The sequence below is a fragment of the Erythrolamprus reginae genome, chromosome 9, assembly GCF_031021105.1.
Source record: "Erythrolamprus reginae isolate rEryReg1 chromosome 9, rEryReg1.hap1, whole genome shotgun sequence".
NCBI classification, from domain to species: domain Eukaryota; kingdom Metazoa; phylum Chordata; class Lepidosauria; order Squamata; family Dipsadidae; genus Erythrolamprus; species Erythrolamprus reginae.
In genome coordinates, this window is record NC_091958.1 from 49,701,175 (window position 1) to 49,718,663 (window position 17,489).

The 17,489-nt window shown below is 42.0% G+C and overlaps 1 protein-coding gene across 1 annotated transcript in view; it reads right to left on the reverse strand.

Moving 5' to 3' along the window:
* Nucleotides 1–17,489, reverse strand: part of DNAH3 (dynein axonemal heavy chain 3) — a 131,384-nt gene that overhangs the window by 71,291 nt on the left and 42,604 nt on the right. Inside the window, exons 24-34 of the mRNA XM_070761232.1 lie at nt 16,484–16,620; nt 15,962–16,163; nt 15,021–15,113; nt 14,103–14,213; nt 12,560–12,674; nt 10,214–10,412; nt 9,021–9,129; nt 7,741–7,854; nt 4,668–4,844; nt 2,543–2,634; nt 1–42 (exon numbers count right to left, since the gene is read on the reverse strand). The exon at nt 1–42 is cut by the window's left edge and continues 178 nt beyond it. Coding sequence (XP_070617333.1) covers nt 1–42; nt 2,543–2,634; nt 4,668–4,844; nt 7,741–7,854; nt 9,021–9,129; nt 10,214–10,412; nt 12,560–12,674; nt 14,103–14,213; nt 15,021–15,113; nt 15,962–16,163; nt 16,484–16,620 — 1,391 coding nt within the window. The remainder of the gene's footprint in view (nt 43–2,542; nt 2,635–4,667; nt 4,845–7,740; nt 7,855–9,020; nt 9,130–10,213; nt 10,413–12,559; nt 12,675–14,102; nt 14,214–15,020; nt 15,114–15,961; nt 16,164–16,483; nt 16,621–17,489) is intronic.

Below are 17,489 nucleotides of genomic sequence, written 5' to 3' on the forward strand. Positions count from 1 at the left end.
TCAGAACAAAGGCGGTAAGTGGCAACAATTTTTTGCGCAAGGCTGCAAAAGATAAGAAGGAGATGTTCTCATTCCTGAAGCCAAAATACCAAGCAGAAAAAGAAGGGTAAATATCTATATGAGTGACAGAACCTGCGGTTCAAAGAGGGTTAGAAACATAGAAGACTGACGGCACAAAAAGACCTCATGGTCCATCTAGTCTGCCCTTATACTATTTCCTGTATTTTATCTTACAATGGATATATGTTTATCCCAGGCATGTTTAACTTCAGTTACTGTGGATTTATCTACCACGTCTGCTGGAAGTTTGTTCCAAGGATCTACTACTCTTTCAGTAAAATAATATTTTCTCACATTGCTTTTGATCTTTCCCCCAACTAACTTCAGATTGTGTCCCCTTGTTCTTGTGTTCACTTTCCTATTAAAAACACTTCCCTCCTGAACCTTATTTAACCATTTAACATATTTAAATGTTTTGATCATGTCCCCCCTTTTCCTTCTGTCCTCCAGACTATACAGATTGAGTTCATGAAGTCTTTCCTGATACGTTTTATGCTTAAGACCTTCCACCATTCTTGTAGCCCGTCTTTGGACCCGCTCAATTTTGTCAATATCGTTTTGTAGATGAGGTCTCCAGAACTGGACACAGTATTCCAAATGTGGTCTCACCAGCGCTCTATATAAGGGGATCACAATCTCCCTCTTCCTGCTTGTTATACCTCTAGCTATGCAGCCAAGCATCCTACTTGCTTTTCCTACCGCCCGACCACACTGCTCACCCATTTTTAGACTGTCAGAAATCACTACCCCTAAATCCTTCTCTTCTGAAGTTTTTGCTAACGCAGAACTGCCAATACAATACTCAGATTGAGTATTCCTTTTCCCCAAGTGCATTACTTGAGTAGTTTACGAAAGACAGGGAGGGTGGGGGCAATTCTAATCTCCGGGGGGGAGTTGGTTCCAGAGGGCTGGGGCCACCACAGAGAAGGCTCTTCCCGTGGGGCCCGCCAAATGACATTGTTTAGTCGACGGGACCCTTATCGGTCGCTGGGATTTGTGCGGTAGCAGGCGGTTCCAGAGGTAATCTGGTCCAATGCCATGTAGGGCTTTAAAGGTCATGACCAACACTTTGAATTGTGACCGGAAACTGATCGGCAGCCAATGCAAGCCAAAACAAACTAAATCCTGATTCCCTTGAATTCTACTGACCCTTCTCTAATTCTAAGCAAGTGCCAACCATAAGTTGAGAAGATTCCTATGCACAGACTTTTAGAAATAGATCAGTTTAACCTGGATCTTTACACCTGGACCTGGTCTGTCCTGCCTGACATTACACACATCACTACATTTATTTCATTTGTAAAATTTAACATGGCAAAAAGCGTAATAGTTATCGTTTATAGTTTCTTAGATTTGCATGCTGCCCCTCTCCGAAGACTCGGGGCGGCTCACAGCATAAGAGTAATACAATACATTACAAATCTAACAATAAAAAATTAAATTCATTTAAGAAGGCATTAATAACATAATCAAACCCCTAACTATGCAGTCATACACATTCAACCTAATCTATCATACCGTAATGCCAAAAACATAATAAAAAGGGGGAAAGATGGTAATTATCCCCACGCCTGGCGACAAAAGTGGGTCTTCAGCATTTTACAGTAGATGGGGCTATTCGAATCTCTGGAGGGAGTTGATTCCAGAGGGCCGGTGCCACCACAGAGAAGGCTCTTCCCCTGGGTCCCACCAGCCGGCATTGTTTGGTTGGCCGGCCCTGGAGAAGGCCAACTCTGTGGGACCTAATCGGCCGCTGGGATTCGTGCAGCAGGAGGCGGTCTCGGAGATATTCTGGTCCGATGCCATGTAGGGCTTTATAGGTCATAAGCAACACTTTGAATTGTGGCCGGAAACTGATCGGCAGCCAGTGCAGGCCGCGGAGTGTTGGTGAAATGTGGGCAGACCTTGGAAGCCCCATGATGGCTCTCGCGGCCGCGTTCTGCACGATCTGAAGTGTGCAATAAAAACAAATATATAAGTATGCAATAGTGGTTTGGAAACCTTGGAATGAGAAAATATTAGGAGAAAACCCTAACAATAACATTTTATATCCTAAAATAGATATAACGTTCAGGAACGTTATATGATTGAATCATTTATAAACATGACAACAATGTAAACGATCAGTTTTTCTTCTTATTAATGGGGTGACATTGACTACAGTTCTAATGACTGGAATTTATTACTACGTTAGCCTGTGGCTGCAATTAAAAATAAGAAATTAATCACGCTAATCACTCTGTTTGGTATTTTAACATTTCATTCATCAAAAAAAAATAGTGTTATTCAGCATTGTAGCTAGAAAGAGGAAAGCTAGAAACTTGAAAGCAACTCTGAAAACACAAAATAATAATACTGAGTCGGTATAGAAGTCAAACTAAATATCTGGATGGGATTTTTTTGTATGAGAAGAGTATGAAAATGTGTCCTTTTAAAAAAAAAAGGCAGTGGATTTATTTTGTAAAAATGCAGCTTCACCTACCTTCTGGAATCAAGAAATCCCATCGAATAAAGTGAAATTTCACCAATCAAAGCATAATCTGGGACCATCATGGCGACTGTTCGGAATAAAGCCTTAAAAAAAATATAACACGCATCTTGAAGAGAATATAAAGGAGAAAATTCCAAATTTTTCCTTATGACTCCTGCAATAGATTCCTTCAGCATTTTGTCCTAGTACGTATTCACTAATAGAAAGGACAATCATTTTGCTGGATGGCATAAAGTTTCTGTCTTGAGCGGGAGGGAGTGGGAGGTCAGACTAGAAGACTTCCAAGGTCCCTTCCAGCTCTAGAATTCTATAGAAACATAGAAACATAGAAGTCTGACAGCAGAAAAAGACCTCATGGTCCATCTAGTCTGCCCTTATACTATTTTCTGTATTTTATCTTAGGATGGATATATGTTTATCCCAGGCATGTTTAAATTCAGTTCCTGTGGATTTACCAACCACGTCTGCTGGATGTTTGTTCCAAGGATCTACTACTCTTTCAGTAAAATAATATTTTCTCATGTTGCTTTTGATCTTTCCCCCAACTAACTTCAGATTGTGTCCCCTTGTTCTTGTGTTCACTTTCCTATTAAAAACACTTCCCTCCTGGACCTTATTTAACCCTTTAACATATTTGAATGTTTCAATCATGTCCCCTCTTTTCCTTCTGTCCTCCAGACTATACAGATTGAGTTCATGAAGTCTTTCCTGATACGTTTTATGCTTAAGACCTTCCACCATTCTTGTAGCCTTTCTTTGGACCCGTTCAATTTTGTCAATATCTTTTTGTAGGTGAGGTCTCCAGAACTGAACACAGTATTCCAAATGTGGTCTCACCAGCATTCTATATAGCACATTCTATGACTCTATGATTCTAGCTGTAGATATATTGGCTGGAAGGTTTGAGGATTTTGATACAAGCTCTGGAGATATGAGATGCTAAAAGAAAAATGCCAGGTAGCCTGTCTGCAGAGTGTGTTTTTCATGATGGCTAGGGAATTCTGGGAGTTGAAACCTACATATCTTAAAAGTTGCTAAAAGCATCAGACTGGTGAGAGCAAGGTCTCTACAGTGGTACCTCTACCTAAGAACGCCTTTACTTACGACCTTTTCTAGATAAGAACTGGGCGTTCAAGATTTGTCTCTTCTCAAGAACCATTTTCAACTTGCAAAAGCGAGCCTCCGAAACTGTAACTGGAAAAGGCAGGGAGAAGCCTCCGTGGGGCCTCCCTAGGAATCTCCTGGGAGGAAACAGGGCCTCCACCCTCCTTGTGGTTTCCCCAACTATTATTATTTTTTATTATTATTATTATTTATTAGATTTGTATGCCGCCCTACTCCGTAGACTCGGGGCGGCTCACAACAATAACAAAGACAATGTAAGAACAAATCTAATAATTTAAAAAACACTAAAAACCCCATTATTAAAAACAAACATACACACAAACATACCATGTATAAACTGTATAGGCCCGGGGGAGATGTCTCAGTTCCCCCATGCCTGACGGCAGAGATGGGTCTTAAGAACTTTACGAAAGGCAAGGAGGGTGGGGGCAGTTCTGATCTCCGGGGGGAGCTGGTTCCAGAGGGTCGGGGCCAGCACAGAGAAGGCTCTTCTCCTGGGTCCCGCCAAACGACATTGTTTAGTCGACGGGACCCGGAGAAGGCCAACTCTGTGGGACCTAACCGGTCGCTGGGATTACACGCATTATTTATGCATGGTATGCTAGTATGTATGATTGGTTTCTAAATTGGGGTTTTTAAATTAACTTAAATATTAGATTTGTTTACATTGTATTATTATTGCTGTGCGCCACCCCAAGTCTGCGGAGAGGGGCGGCATACAAATCTGATTAATAAATAAATAAATAAATAAATTATTTGCTTTTACATTGATTCCTATGGGAAAAATTGTTTCTTCTTACAAACTTTTCTACTTAAGAACCTGGCCACAGAACGAATTAAGTTCGTGAGTAGAGGTACCACTGTATTTCATAGGAACTATCCAAGGTCCTGAAATATAACTAACTCTCCCTTCTTCTTTGGATTTCCGAATTCTGTTTCTTTACTCCAATCATGGTTTCTTAACTTCCTCAGGAAAGACCCTGGGGTTCACCTTGAGGTTATCCGGAAGTTCAGCCCGGCCAGCATAACCTGGATTCATGGTGATGAATACTGCACAAGTTGGATTAAGAGAAATTTCCGTGCCTTCGAAGAGAAACGTCCGTAGCTTGCGAATAATAGCCTGTTGAATACTGAGAATCTGTTGTGCTACCACAGAGAGCACTTCAACCTAGGAAAATTGGGATTTAAAAGCTTTAGGTTTATACCAGTGCAAAAATCCATCTAATGAGAGTGATTTGATTTGATTTATTGGATTTATATGCCGCCCCTCTCTGCAAACTCGGGGCGGCTCACAACAATGGTAAAAACAATACATAATAACAAATCTAATATTTAGCAATCCAATTACAATTTTAAGCTAAAAAATTCATAAAAACAACCCCAGAATATTAAAAAAACAAGCACACAATCAATCTAACACCAAAACAACATAGGCAAGGGGGAGATGTTTCGGTTCCCCCATGCCTGACGGCAGAGGTGGGTTTTAAGGAGTTTGCAAAAGGCAAGGAGGGTGGGGGCAATCCTAATCTCAGGGGGGAGCTGGTTCCAGAGGGTTGGAGCCACCACAGAGAAGGCTCTTCCCCTGGGTCCCGCCAGACGACATTGTTTAGTTGACGGGACCCGGTGAAGGCCAACTCTGTGGGACCAAACCGGTCGCTGGGATTCGTGCGGCAGAGTATAAGAGCTGGGGTGGCACAGCAGGTAGAGTGCTGTACTGCACACCACTGAAGCTGACTGCTAGATCTGTAGGTCAGCGGTTCAAATCTCATCACTGGCTCAAAGTTGACTCAGCCTTCCATCCTTCCGAGTTAGGTAAAATGAGGACAAGGATTGTGGAGGCAATATGCTGGCTCTGTTAAAAAGTGCTATTGCTAACATGTTGTAAGCCGCCCTGAGCCTAAGGACAAGGGCAGCATAAAAATTGAATAAATAAATAAAAATAATAAGAGTCTGATCTAGGTCAGGTGTCTCCAACCTTAGAAGCTTTCAGATTTGTGAACTTCAACTCCCAGAATTCCTCAGCCAGCCATGCAGAGGAATTCTGGGAGTTGAAGTCCACAAATCGTAAACTAGCCAAAACGAGACTTTTGCATTGGAGGGTCTAGATAACAAGAGCTATTTACACGCTGGACAGGCCATGTTGCAAGGATGCCAAACCACCACATCCCTGAACAGCTCCTCTATGGCGAGCTGTCTCAAGGAAAGCGATCACACGGGGGACAAAGGAAGCAATACAAAGAGTTGTGGTTAGCTCTGGCCCAGCTTCTGCCCCAAGGACTGTGGATGTGGGGGAGAGATCCACATGCTGCAGGCCTGTTTTGCCCCCGGTGGAATCTGCTGATGAAGGCTCCTCTGACCAAGAAGACATGAGTGACAGGGAGGAGGAGAGTGTGGCAGACAGCTCAGAAGGAGATCAATTATCTAGCTCCTCCTTGGATTCAGAACAAGAGTTAATGATACAGCCACGCATGCGGAGAGCGATGCATAGGCAGCAACAACTGAGAGATTTTAATCAAAGAAAATGAGGCCACCTGTGGTTGGGTGGGGCTGTGGTCATTAGTGAGGCTGCTATAAAGAGCAGCCTGTGGGTTTGGCCATTGTGGAGGATTATCTGATCCTTGTGTTTCGTGACTGCTTTACTGACTTTGACTTTTTGTGTGCTGATTTTCCCTCGCTTTGAAACTAAACCAGAGCAAAGTGTGTTTCACTTTGTGAAAGAAGAAGGACTGTGAATTGCCTCACAGCTGCAAGATAAGTCTCACAGAACTGATAAGGGATTTGTACAAATTACCAGTTTGTTTGGAGACCAGTGCTCTTTGCTATACCAAAAGAGGGCTTGGTTTAAGTGAATTTTCATTATAAAGAACATAGTTTTGAATTTTCAAATGTGTGTGTGTCTGAAATTTGTACCTGTGAATTTTTGGGAGGAGTCTACCAGAGAGCCCGACAGAACACAAAGACATACTGAAAGCCTCTTTCAAGTCCCTAGATGTTGACACCACCTCCTGGGAAACTCTGGCACAAGATCGATCGACATGGCACACGTTGATCCGCCAAGGTTGCCAGACATTTGAAGGCAGAAGGACAACTCCTGCTACGTAGAGTACCTCCCAGAGGCCAATTAGAGCATACAGAGTTGGCCTCCTCCAGGTCCATTCTGCTAAACAATGCAGGTTGGTGGCACCCCAGGGGAGGGCCTTCTCTGTTGCTGCCCCGGCTTTATGGAATCAACTCCCCACCCTCCGAAGTCCATATGGCCCCCACCCCGCTGGCTTTTCGTAAGACCACGAAGACCTGGCTATGCCGGCAGGCTTGGAGACCCTAAACTAACCACTAGCTTGTCCATGTGTATGAACCGGTATGAATGACTAGTACGTGTGCTGCTGAACGGTTTTAAGTTTTAATTAGGGCTTTAGAAATTAATTTGTTTTTTTGTCTTGACTTCTTTTTATTGTTATTGTTACTTGTATTTTACACTGTTGTGAGCCGCTTTGAGTCCTTCGTGATTGGGCGGCACAGAAGTCAAGTTAATAAATAAATAAATAACCACAGCACAAAAGAAGTGAGCAGTCCGCAAAGCCAGAGCTACAAATGCTGCAACAGTGGTACCCGCACATGTCTACCTGATATGTGGTGGAACATTTTGTGCTCGTATAGGCCTTACCAGCCACCTGGAAAAACACCGCGACAACACAACTCGCTAGATGTCAAGGTCCTCTTGGAAAATTTATTTATTTATTTTATTTATTTATTGGATTTGTATGCCGCCCCTCTCCGTAGACTCGGGGCGGCTAACAACAATGATAAAAAACAGCATGTAACAATCCAATTAATGAAACAACTAAAAACCTTTATTATAAAACCAAACATACACACAAACGTACCATGTATAACTTGTAATGGCCTAGGGGGAAGGAATATCTTAACTCCCCCATGCCTGGCGGCATAAGTGAGTCTTGAGTAGTTTACGAAAGACAGGGAGGGTGGGGGAAATTCTAATCTCCGGGGGGGAGTTGGTTCCAGAGGGAGAAAGAGAAATGAGGGAGAAACATGAATTACAGTACCTCAATTCTGTTGAACTCATCAAAGCAGGCCCAAGCTCCAGCCTGTGCTAGTCCTTTAAAGAATTTTCCCATCGCTTTGTAATCAAGACCATCTGAGCAATTGAAGACCACACACTGAAACACATAACAGCATATTTCATTGTATGTTTCCACTTTTCCCCAACAAAGCTGGCCAAGGCAATGCTCTTCAAAACTCAGCAACTTTTACAGGTACAAAAGTTCCCCATAAGTCTATAACCAGAGATGGATTTATCAAAATGTCTAAAGCAAACATCCTCCTGATTCACAGGAAGATAAAAGAAATCGACTTCAGCTTCAACCACAACAACACAAGAGCACACAACAGATTTAAACTTAATATTAACCGCTCCAAACTTGACTGTAAAAAATATGACTTCAGTAACCGAGTTGTCAAAGCGTGGAACTCATTACCGGACTCCATAGTGTCATCCCCAAACCCTCAACACTTTACCCTTAGATTATCTACGGTTGACCTATCCAGATTCCTAAGAGGTCAGTAAGGGGTGAGTACAAGTGCACTAGAGTGCCTTCTGTCCCCTGTCCTATTGCTGTACCTTTCTTCTATTCCTATATCTCTTCTTCTATTCTTTCATTGATATGTTCTATTACTATATCTTCTTTTCTATTCTTTCATAGATATATATTACTATGAGTAATCTCTTCTATAACCTTCATCATGTATTTTACTATGTGTATATAGATATATACCCACTAAAACCCTCAATGTGTATTGGACAAAATAAATAAATAAATAAAATAAATAAATAAAAAGAGGAAGAAACCCATTCATTTATTCATTGCACGGTTCTGTTGCTAGAGCTCTTCTAACAATGTCTTGTTTCTTGGTCTGAGCTATCTTGTAGGGTTGACCTAATCTTTCTCCTCCCCTCAACAGTTGCAGAGGGCATTGCACAGACTGCGCTTGAGAGGTCAAGGCTGTAATCATTGCAGCTAAAAGTCAGCACGCCCCATAAATATTGCGGATACATAAACACACGCATCCAATGGCTATTTTTCCCTATGACATATGGAGCAGGAGGAGGAGGAGGAAGATAAAAAGAAGGAACAGAAAGAAAAGAAGGAGCAGGGGGAGAGAAGAAGGAGGAGAAGAAGGAAGATGAAAAGAAGAGAAAGGAGAGAAAAAGAAGCAAAGGAGGAGGAGAAAAGAGAACAGAGAGAAGGAGAAAAGAGGAGGAGAAGGAGAAGAAGAAGGAGGAAGAGAAAAAAAAGATGATGATGATTTTGGATTCCTTTGGTACCTGCTTAGCCAAAGCTTTGGCTAGATCCTTAGTAGTTTCTGTTTTCCCGGTACCAGCTGGTCCTTCGGGAGCTCCTCCTAGATTTAATTTCAAAGCTCCCATTAAGGTCCTAAGACATAGAAATGAGATTACAAAGAGAAATCAATCGATATACAGAGACCCACCCTCATTCTCTCTTCACATACACGTACACTGACATGTTATATCAATCAATGTTCATGATTTGTGGTGCTATATTATATATAAACACGATAAACGTTATGGTGCTATATTATATATAAACACGATAAACACGCCTAAAACACGATCTAAGTATTGCCCACAAAATCATATGCTGCAACGTCCTGCCTGTCAATGACTAATTCAGCTTCAACCGCAACAACACAAGAGTACGCAACAAATACAAACTTAATATTAATCGCTCCAAGCTTGACTGTAAAAAATATGACTTTAGCAATCGAGTTGTCGAAGCGTGGAACTCATTACCGGACTCAGTAGTGTCAACCCCTAACCCCCAACATTTCTCCCTTAGACTATCCACGATTGACCTCTCCAGGTTCCTAACAGGTCAGTAAGGGGCGTACATAAGTGCACTAGCCTGCCTTTTGTCCCCTGTCCAATTGTCTCACCTTTTCTTATATCTCTCATATATCTTTTCTTCCTTTCATATATCTTCTCCTCTACTTTTATATCTTTTCTTTATATATAATACTTCATGTCTATCCTCTTCAATATGTATGGTGTATTGGACAAAATAAATAAATAAATAAAAATAAAATAAAATATGAATCAGGCCATTACGTCATATTCAACCTAAGCGTAATGTAATGTGTGAATCCAGTCACTGGTGTTGGGGTGCGAGGGATATCATCACACAAATTATGACTGATATTTAGTTCACAATGCAACAAACGTAATTTTACATTGTTAAGGGAAAGAAAGGGCTTCCTTGACCATTCCATATCATCTTTTATTTACCAAGGAAATAATTCTATTGAGTAGGGGACTAAATTAATACACTTCCAACCAAGAAACAAATTCTACAAAAAGTCTAAATTTTACTGCTTGAATTCAAAAAAATACAATTGTGCTTCTTGTTATGATTCTACCCCCTTCATCAAATCAATGCCTTTGCTACCCTTGAGCTTTAAATATTTTCTTTTAAGATTTAAAACTTGGGGAGAAATTTTTACCTGTAGCATCGGTCAGTCAGTGGCGTTATCACCAAACGCAACGAGTTACCCAGGTATTCATATCCGTATTTGGCTTCGGTTGTGATCATTCGAACCATTACATCTCTGTTTTCCCAGTAGTATCGCAGTTGAGAAATCCACTGGAAATCGTTCAGATCTGAAACTCGATCTTCAGACAATTTTGCAACCACGTCGCGTGCTGCAGAAAAATATTTTTTAACTTGGTATAAGTAAAATATTTTATTTATTTTATTTATTTATTGGATTTGTATGCCGCCCCTCTCCGTAGGCTCAGGGCGGCTAACAACAGTAATAAAAAACAGCATGTAAATCCAATACTAAAACAGCTAAAAAACCCTTATTGTAAAACCAAAATATATACAAACAAACATACCATGCATAAATTGTAAAGGCCTAGGGGGAAAGAATATCTCAGTTCCCCCATGCCTGACGGCAGAGGTGGGATTTAAGGAGCTTACGAAAGGCGAGGAGGGTGGGGGCAATTCCAATCTCCGGGGGGAGTTGGTTCCAGAGGGCCGGGGCCGCCACAGAGAAGGTTCTTCCCTTGGGGCCCACCAAACAACATTGTTTTGTTGACGGGACCCGGAGAAGGCCCATTTTGTGGGACCTAACCGGTCGCTGGGATTCATGCGGCAGAAGGCGGTCTCGTCGATACCCTGGGCCGGTGCCATTAAGGGCTTTATAGGTGATGACCAACACTTTGAATTGTGACCGGAAACTGATCGGCAACCAATGCAGACTGCGGAGTGTTGGTGTTACATTTTGGGCTGGGTTCAGCTGTGGCTCATAGAGAAAATCTAGCTACTTGGTTGCTAGCTGTAGAAAAAGACTTACTGCATAATAACCAACTAATCAATATTCATCTATTGTGCTTAAACTACAGTGTGACTGTGGTTCTTTGGGGCTCCGCGTATAAGTCAATGAGGGAAGCCGGATTCACTTAACAGTGCAGTGATTTATTAACAACTGCAGTGATTCACTTAACAACCATGGCGAAAAAAGATCCTAAAATTGGCCACGACTCAGTTAAAACCACCACCTTGCTTAGCAACACAAATTCTGTTCCCAGTTGCAGTCAATTTGTATCAGAGATCTGCAATTTAATAATTTCCCAACCAGGAGTGTGATGGCTCAGTGGTTAAAGATGCTGAGTTTGTCAGCTGGAAATTTGACAGCTCATGTTCGAGATCTGAGTGCTGCATGATGGGGTAAGCACCTGTTCCTTGCTCCAGCTCCCACCCACCTAGCAGTTCGAAAGCATGCAAATGGGAGTAGATAAATAGGTACCATTAGTAGTTCAAAAGCATACAAATGCAAGCAGATAAATAGAGGTACCGTTAGTAGTTCAAAAGCATGCAAATGCAAGCAGATAAATTGGTGTGACTAGCAGTTTGAAAGTATGTAAATGTGAGTAGATAAATAGGTATTGCAGTTTGAAAGCATGCAAATGCGAGTAGATAAATAGGTATCACTAGTAATTCAAAAGCATGCAAATGTGAATAGATAAATAGGTTTCATTGCAGTTTGAAAGCATGCAAATGAAAGTAGATAAATAAGTATCATTGCAGTTTGAAAGCATGCAAATGCGAGTAGATAAATAGGTATCACTAGCAATTCAAAAGCAAGCAAATGCGAGTAGATAAATAGGTATCACTAGCAATTCAAAAGCATGCAAATGTGAGTAGATAAATAGGTATCACTAGCAATTCAAAAGCAAGCAAATGCGAGTAGATAAATAGGTATCACTAGCAATTCAAAAGCATGCAAATGTGAGTAGATAAATAGGTATCACTAGCAATTCAAAAGCATGCAAATGCGAGTAGATAAATAGGTATCACTAGCAATTCAAAAGCATGCAAATGCGAGTAGATAAATAGGTATCACTAGCAATTCAAAAGCAAGCAAATGTGAGTAGATAAATAGGTATCACTAGCAATTCAAAAGCATACAAATGCGAGTAGATAAATAGGTATCACTAGCAATTCAAAAGCAAGCAAATGCGAGTAGATAAATAGGTATCACTAGCAATTCAAAAGCATGCAAATGCGAGTAGATAAATAGGTATCACTTCAGTGGGAAAGTAACAATGTTCCACGTGCCTTAGCACATACTCATGCTGGCCATATGACTCCAGAAGGGTCTTTGGGCAAATGTTGGCTCCCTCAGCTAAGAAACAGAGATGAACACCAACCCCTAGAGCTGGACACAACTGGACAGGGAAACCTTTACCTTTATCTCATCTGGAACATTCCTTGCTTTCCCTTCCGCCCCTCTTAAGACAATCCATATTTCAACATCTTCTTCGACTTGCCCATTGCAACTTACCATGCACATCAATGACCGTGAGGGCACCCAAGGTCAACCGAGCTCCACTCGACAGTTTCCCTCTCACCAGCTCTACGATTTCCCCAATCTGCATATTGCTTTTCTGCAAAAATGCCTGAAGCAGAGACACAGCAATGAGGCTGGGCCTTCTCTTCACAAGAGCCATCAGCATAAGTCAGGGATGAAAAAAAAATGGCCCCCAGCTATTTTTGGGTACTTTTCCCCCCTCCTATTTTGAAATTGAGTTACCATACTTTTTTTAAAAATTCACATACAGGCAACCCTTGACTTAAAACCATTTGTTTAGTGGCCAAAGTTACAATGGCCTTGAAAAATGTGACTTGTGACTGACACTTGCGATTATTTATTTATTTATTCAATTTTTTTTATGCCGCCCTTCTCCTTAGACTTAGGGCGGCTTACAACCTGTTAGCAATAGCACTTTATGACCATCACGGTATCACCAGAGTCATAGAAATATAGAAGATTGACGGCAGAAAAAGGTCTCATGGCCCATCTAGTCTGCCCTTATACCATTTCCTGTATTTTATCTTAGGATGGATATATGTTTATCCCAGGCATGTTTCAATTCAGTTGCTGTGGATTTACCAACCACGTCTGCTGGAAGTTTGTTCCAAGCATCTCCTACTCTTTCAGTCAAATAATATTTTCTCAAGTCGCTTCTGATCTTTCCCCCAACTAACCTCAGATTGTGCCCCTTTGTTCTTGTGTTCAATTTCCTATTAAAAACACTTCCCCCCTGAACCTTATTTAACCCTCCCTTATGGAACCAGGTTGCAACGCCTTGGTCTCTTCAGCCTTGAAAGACAGGGTTGAAGAGGTGACTTGATCGAAGGGTATAAAATCATGCATGGAATAGAAAAGGTGGATAGAGAAAAATTCTTTTCTCTATCACACAATGCTAGGATGAGGGGGCACTCTCTAAAGCTCATAGGTAAGAAAGTGAGGACAAATAAAGGGAAATATTTCTTCACCCAGAGGGTCCTTGTTTTATGGCATTCACTTCCGGAAGAGGTCGCGACAGCTGTCAGCCTGGATAGCTTCAAGGCAGGATTAGACAGATTCATGGATGCCAAGTGTATCAGTGGTTATTGAAACGGATGTCCAAATGCCGCCTCTATGTTGGTTGAGACAGGCAGGATTCCCTTGAGTACCATTTGTTGGGGTCAAGGAAAAGGGATGGTTTTGCCTTCTCCTTCTGCTCAAGATCCCCATGGACAATGGGTGGGCCACTGTGGGACACAGAATGCTGGGCTCGATGGGCTTTGGCCTGATTCAGCATGGCTCTTCTTATGTTCTTATGTTCTTAAGCAACAGGTCATAAGTCAAGGACTACCAGTACAGTCCCAAACTGGAACACTTTATATCTAGATAGGAACCCCGCTAATATTGTCCAGCCACCACCACCACCACCCCGGCAAAAGCTAAGGGAATTCTGGGAGTGGAAGTCCCAACCTATCTAGAAGACTGAGAAAATTTGCTATACAGTATCTGGTCATTTAAGGGGTATGTGTGAAATTACAGGTAAAGAGTTTTCCGTTATGGCTTCTGAAACTTCTTTCGTCCAGAAGATTGAAGATACACAGATAACGACTTGTCCTGGCCACTGCAGCACCCATGCTTTTCGAGGAACCTAAAAAAAAATTACACAGAAAGGCAAGAAAAAATATGTATACCTTTTCCTGCTACAGAGCATCAAATATCTGTTTTGATAGGGGCAGAGTAGCACTTGCTCAAACAGTCAGTAAGCTCTTTTTAAAAAACTAAATAATAGCCTTGCAATTTTTCAGTGTTTTCCTATCTCCTGTGCCTCTCCAAAATCTCAAAATCTTAGGGGTTCCCTTTGGCCAAATGGGGCCTTTTAAAGTGAAAAGTCCAGCTTTCTTTTCTCAAGCTCTTACGTGACTCCAAAGCACATTTGAACTTTGAAATCTGATATAGAAACATAGAAACATAGAAGACTGACGGCAGAAAAAGACCTCATGGTCCATCTAGTCTGCCCTTATACTATTTCCTGTGTTTTATCTTAGGATGGATATATGTTTATCCCAGGCATGTTTAAATTCAGTTACTGTGGATTTACCAACCACGTCTGCTGGAAGTTTGTTCCAAGGATCTACTACTCTTCCAGTAAAATAATATTTTCTCATGTTGCTTTTGATCTTTCCCCCAACTAACCTCAGATTGTGTCCCCCAACTTTTGATCTTTCCCCCAACTAACTTCAGATTTGTAGAGTATATCAATATACTCTACAAATAAATCTACAGGCTAGAACCTGTGGATAGCGGCTTCAGAAAATAGAATGGTTTCAGCTTAGAAAATACAGCTGTTAACATGGGACCCAGTGTATAAGCACAACTGCATCTTTTTGTCTGATTGTGTTCCTAAGGCTGTGGGTGCACATTAACCTCTCAAAGCATTTACCGACTAGCTGCTCACCTCATCGTATCCTTTAATGCCATTTTCCAAGACTTGCCTAATGCTAGCCAACATCATTTCTTCCACTTGCGACAGCCATTTCTCCACCATGCCCTGAATGAATAAAGTAAAAAGGGAGAGGAAATACAAACAACCACAAATTATAATGTCCCTCCCAATAAGATAAGGGTGAAAAGAAAGGGGCTTAGGAAGGAAGGTTGCAATAACAGCCTCTTAAACCCAACTGGCAATCTAAAAGAGGAGTCCCCAGCCCCACTGGGAACCACCAAAACAGCAGTTGAGTGTGCAAAGCTTCATTTGCATATGATGGGGTTTAGGTTGTGTGTGCAAAACCATTCCCCCTGATGCCGAAGCCACCAAAGTTGGCATCAGGGCCACCACCGGTCCGCAGACTCAAAAAGGTTGGGAACTCCTGGTCTAACTACCCTTCTAGGCCAGCTATGCAGGGTTTGCAAACGTACAAACGCAATTCAGCATATTTTGACCATTTTGAAGTTGTGTAAAGGGTAGTCTGCATTTTTGTAATTAAAAGAGGGCAGTTCCCAAAGCTGGGAAGGGAGGGAGGGAAGGAAGGAAGGAAGGAAGGAAGGTAGGAAGGAAGGGAGGGAGGGAGGGAGGGAGGGAGGGAGGGAAGGAAGGAAGGAAGGAAGGTAGGAAGGAAGGGAGGTAGGAAGGAAGGAAGGGAGGGAGGAAGGAAGGAAGGAAGCAAGGTAGGTAGGAAGGGAGGGAGGGAGGGAGCAAGGAAGGAAGCAAGGGAGGGAGGAAGGAAGGGAGGGAGGGAGGAAGGGAGGGAGGGAGGAAGGAAGGGAGGGAGGAAGGAAGGGAGGGAGGGAGGAAGGAAGCAAGGGAGGGAGGGAGGGAGGAAGGAAGGAAGGAAGGAAGGAAGGAAGGAAGGAAGGAAGGAAGGAAGGAAGGAAGGAAGGAAGGAAGGAAGGAATTACCCTGGCGTGGGCTGGAAAGATTTTCTTAATAAAAGGAACAACTTCCTTCTCTGAACTGATCATTCCCGTAATCTCCAAGCCTTCGGTGAACTCCAGTTTTGCAATCCCCTCGAAGCACTTCTTCAAGTGTGGCTGAACGCGGAGAGGATCTTTGGTTTCAGATAAAATCTCCAGCAACTCATCGTTTGAAAGGAAGAAGAACCTGTTCAATAAGACCTTTATTACAGTCAAAGACCATCAATATTATAATAATAATAATAATAATAATAATAATAATAATAATAATAATAATAATAATAATTTAAAAAACAGGAAAAAACCCAAAAGAGATCCCAGAGGGCCAGGCCCACCACTTTAGTACTTTCCAATCTTAGTCATTTTAAGACATCTGGCCCTCAACTCCCTAGGGAACAGTACCTGAGGGAATGAATGAATGAATGAATGAATGAATGAATGAATGAATGAATGAATGTGTTCTTAGCCAACCTGTCAACTCTGCCTGCCAACTGAGAAGAGGCATACCTTGGGAAAAATAATCTCTTCTTTTCCAGGTAATTATTCAGGCCCTTCTGGATGTCTTCCAAATACAGATTTGCTTCTTGAAGTCGGCTCAACATCTTGGGCTGGTCCGTAGCAACAAGGACTCGGGTGTCTTTAACCTACGTTTCCCAAGAAAGGTAAGAGATATCTATGGAGATTCTCCATCATCCAAGTCACGATTGTCCCAAAGGTGCTTTTTCAAGAAGCAACTGGACTTCCTTGGATTTTTGCTTTTCTCAAAAATGTTTCACTTCTCCTCCAAGAAACTTCTTCAGTTCTACATCTATGGAGACTCTCAGTCATCCAAGGTCATGGTTGTCCCAAAGGTGCTTTTTCAAGCGGCAACTGGATTTTCTTTGTTTTTCCTTGAAGACGTTTTGCTTCTCATGCAAGGAGCTTCCTGCACGAGAATTGTTCTGTCGGGCTCTCTGGTAGAATCCTCCCAAAAATTCACAGGTACAAATTTCAGACACACACACACGTTTGAAAATTCAAAACGATGTTCTTTAGAATGAAAATTCACTTAAACCAAGCCCTCTTTTGGTATAGCAAAGAGCACTCGTCTCCAAACAAACTGGTAATTTGTACAAGTCCCTTATCAGTTCTGTGATACTTAGCTTGCAGCTGTGAGGCAATTCACAGTCCTTCTTCTTTCACAAAGTGAAACACACTTTGCTCTGGGTTAGTTTCAAAGCGGGGGAAAATCAGCGCACAAAAGGTCAAAGTCAGTAAAGCAGTCACGAAACACAAGGATCAGATAATCCTCCACAATGGCCAAACCCACAGGCTGCTATTTATAGCAGCCTCACTAATGACCACAGCCCCACCCAACCACAGGTGGCCTCATTTTCTTTGATTAATAATCTCTCAGTTGTTGCTGCCTATGCATCGCTCTCCGCATGGGTGGCTGTATCATTAACTCTTGTTCTGAATCCAAGGAGGAGCTAGATAATTGATCTCCTTCTGAGCTGTTTGCCCCACTCTCCTC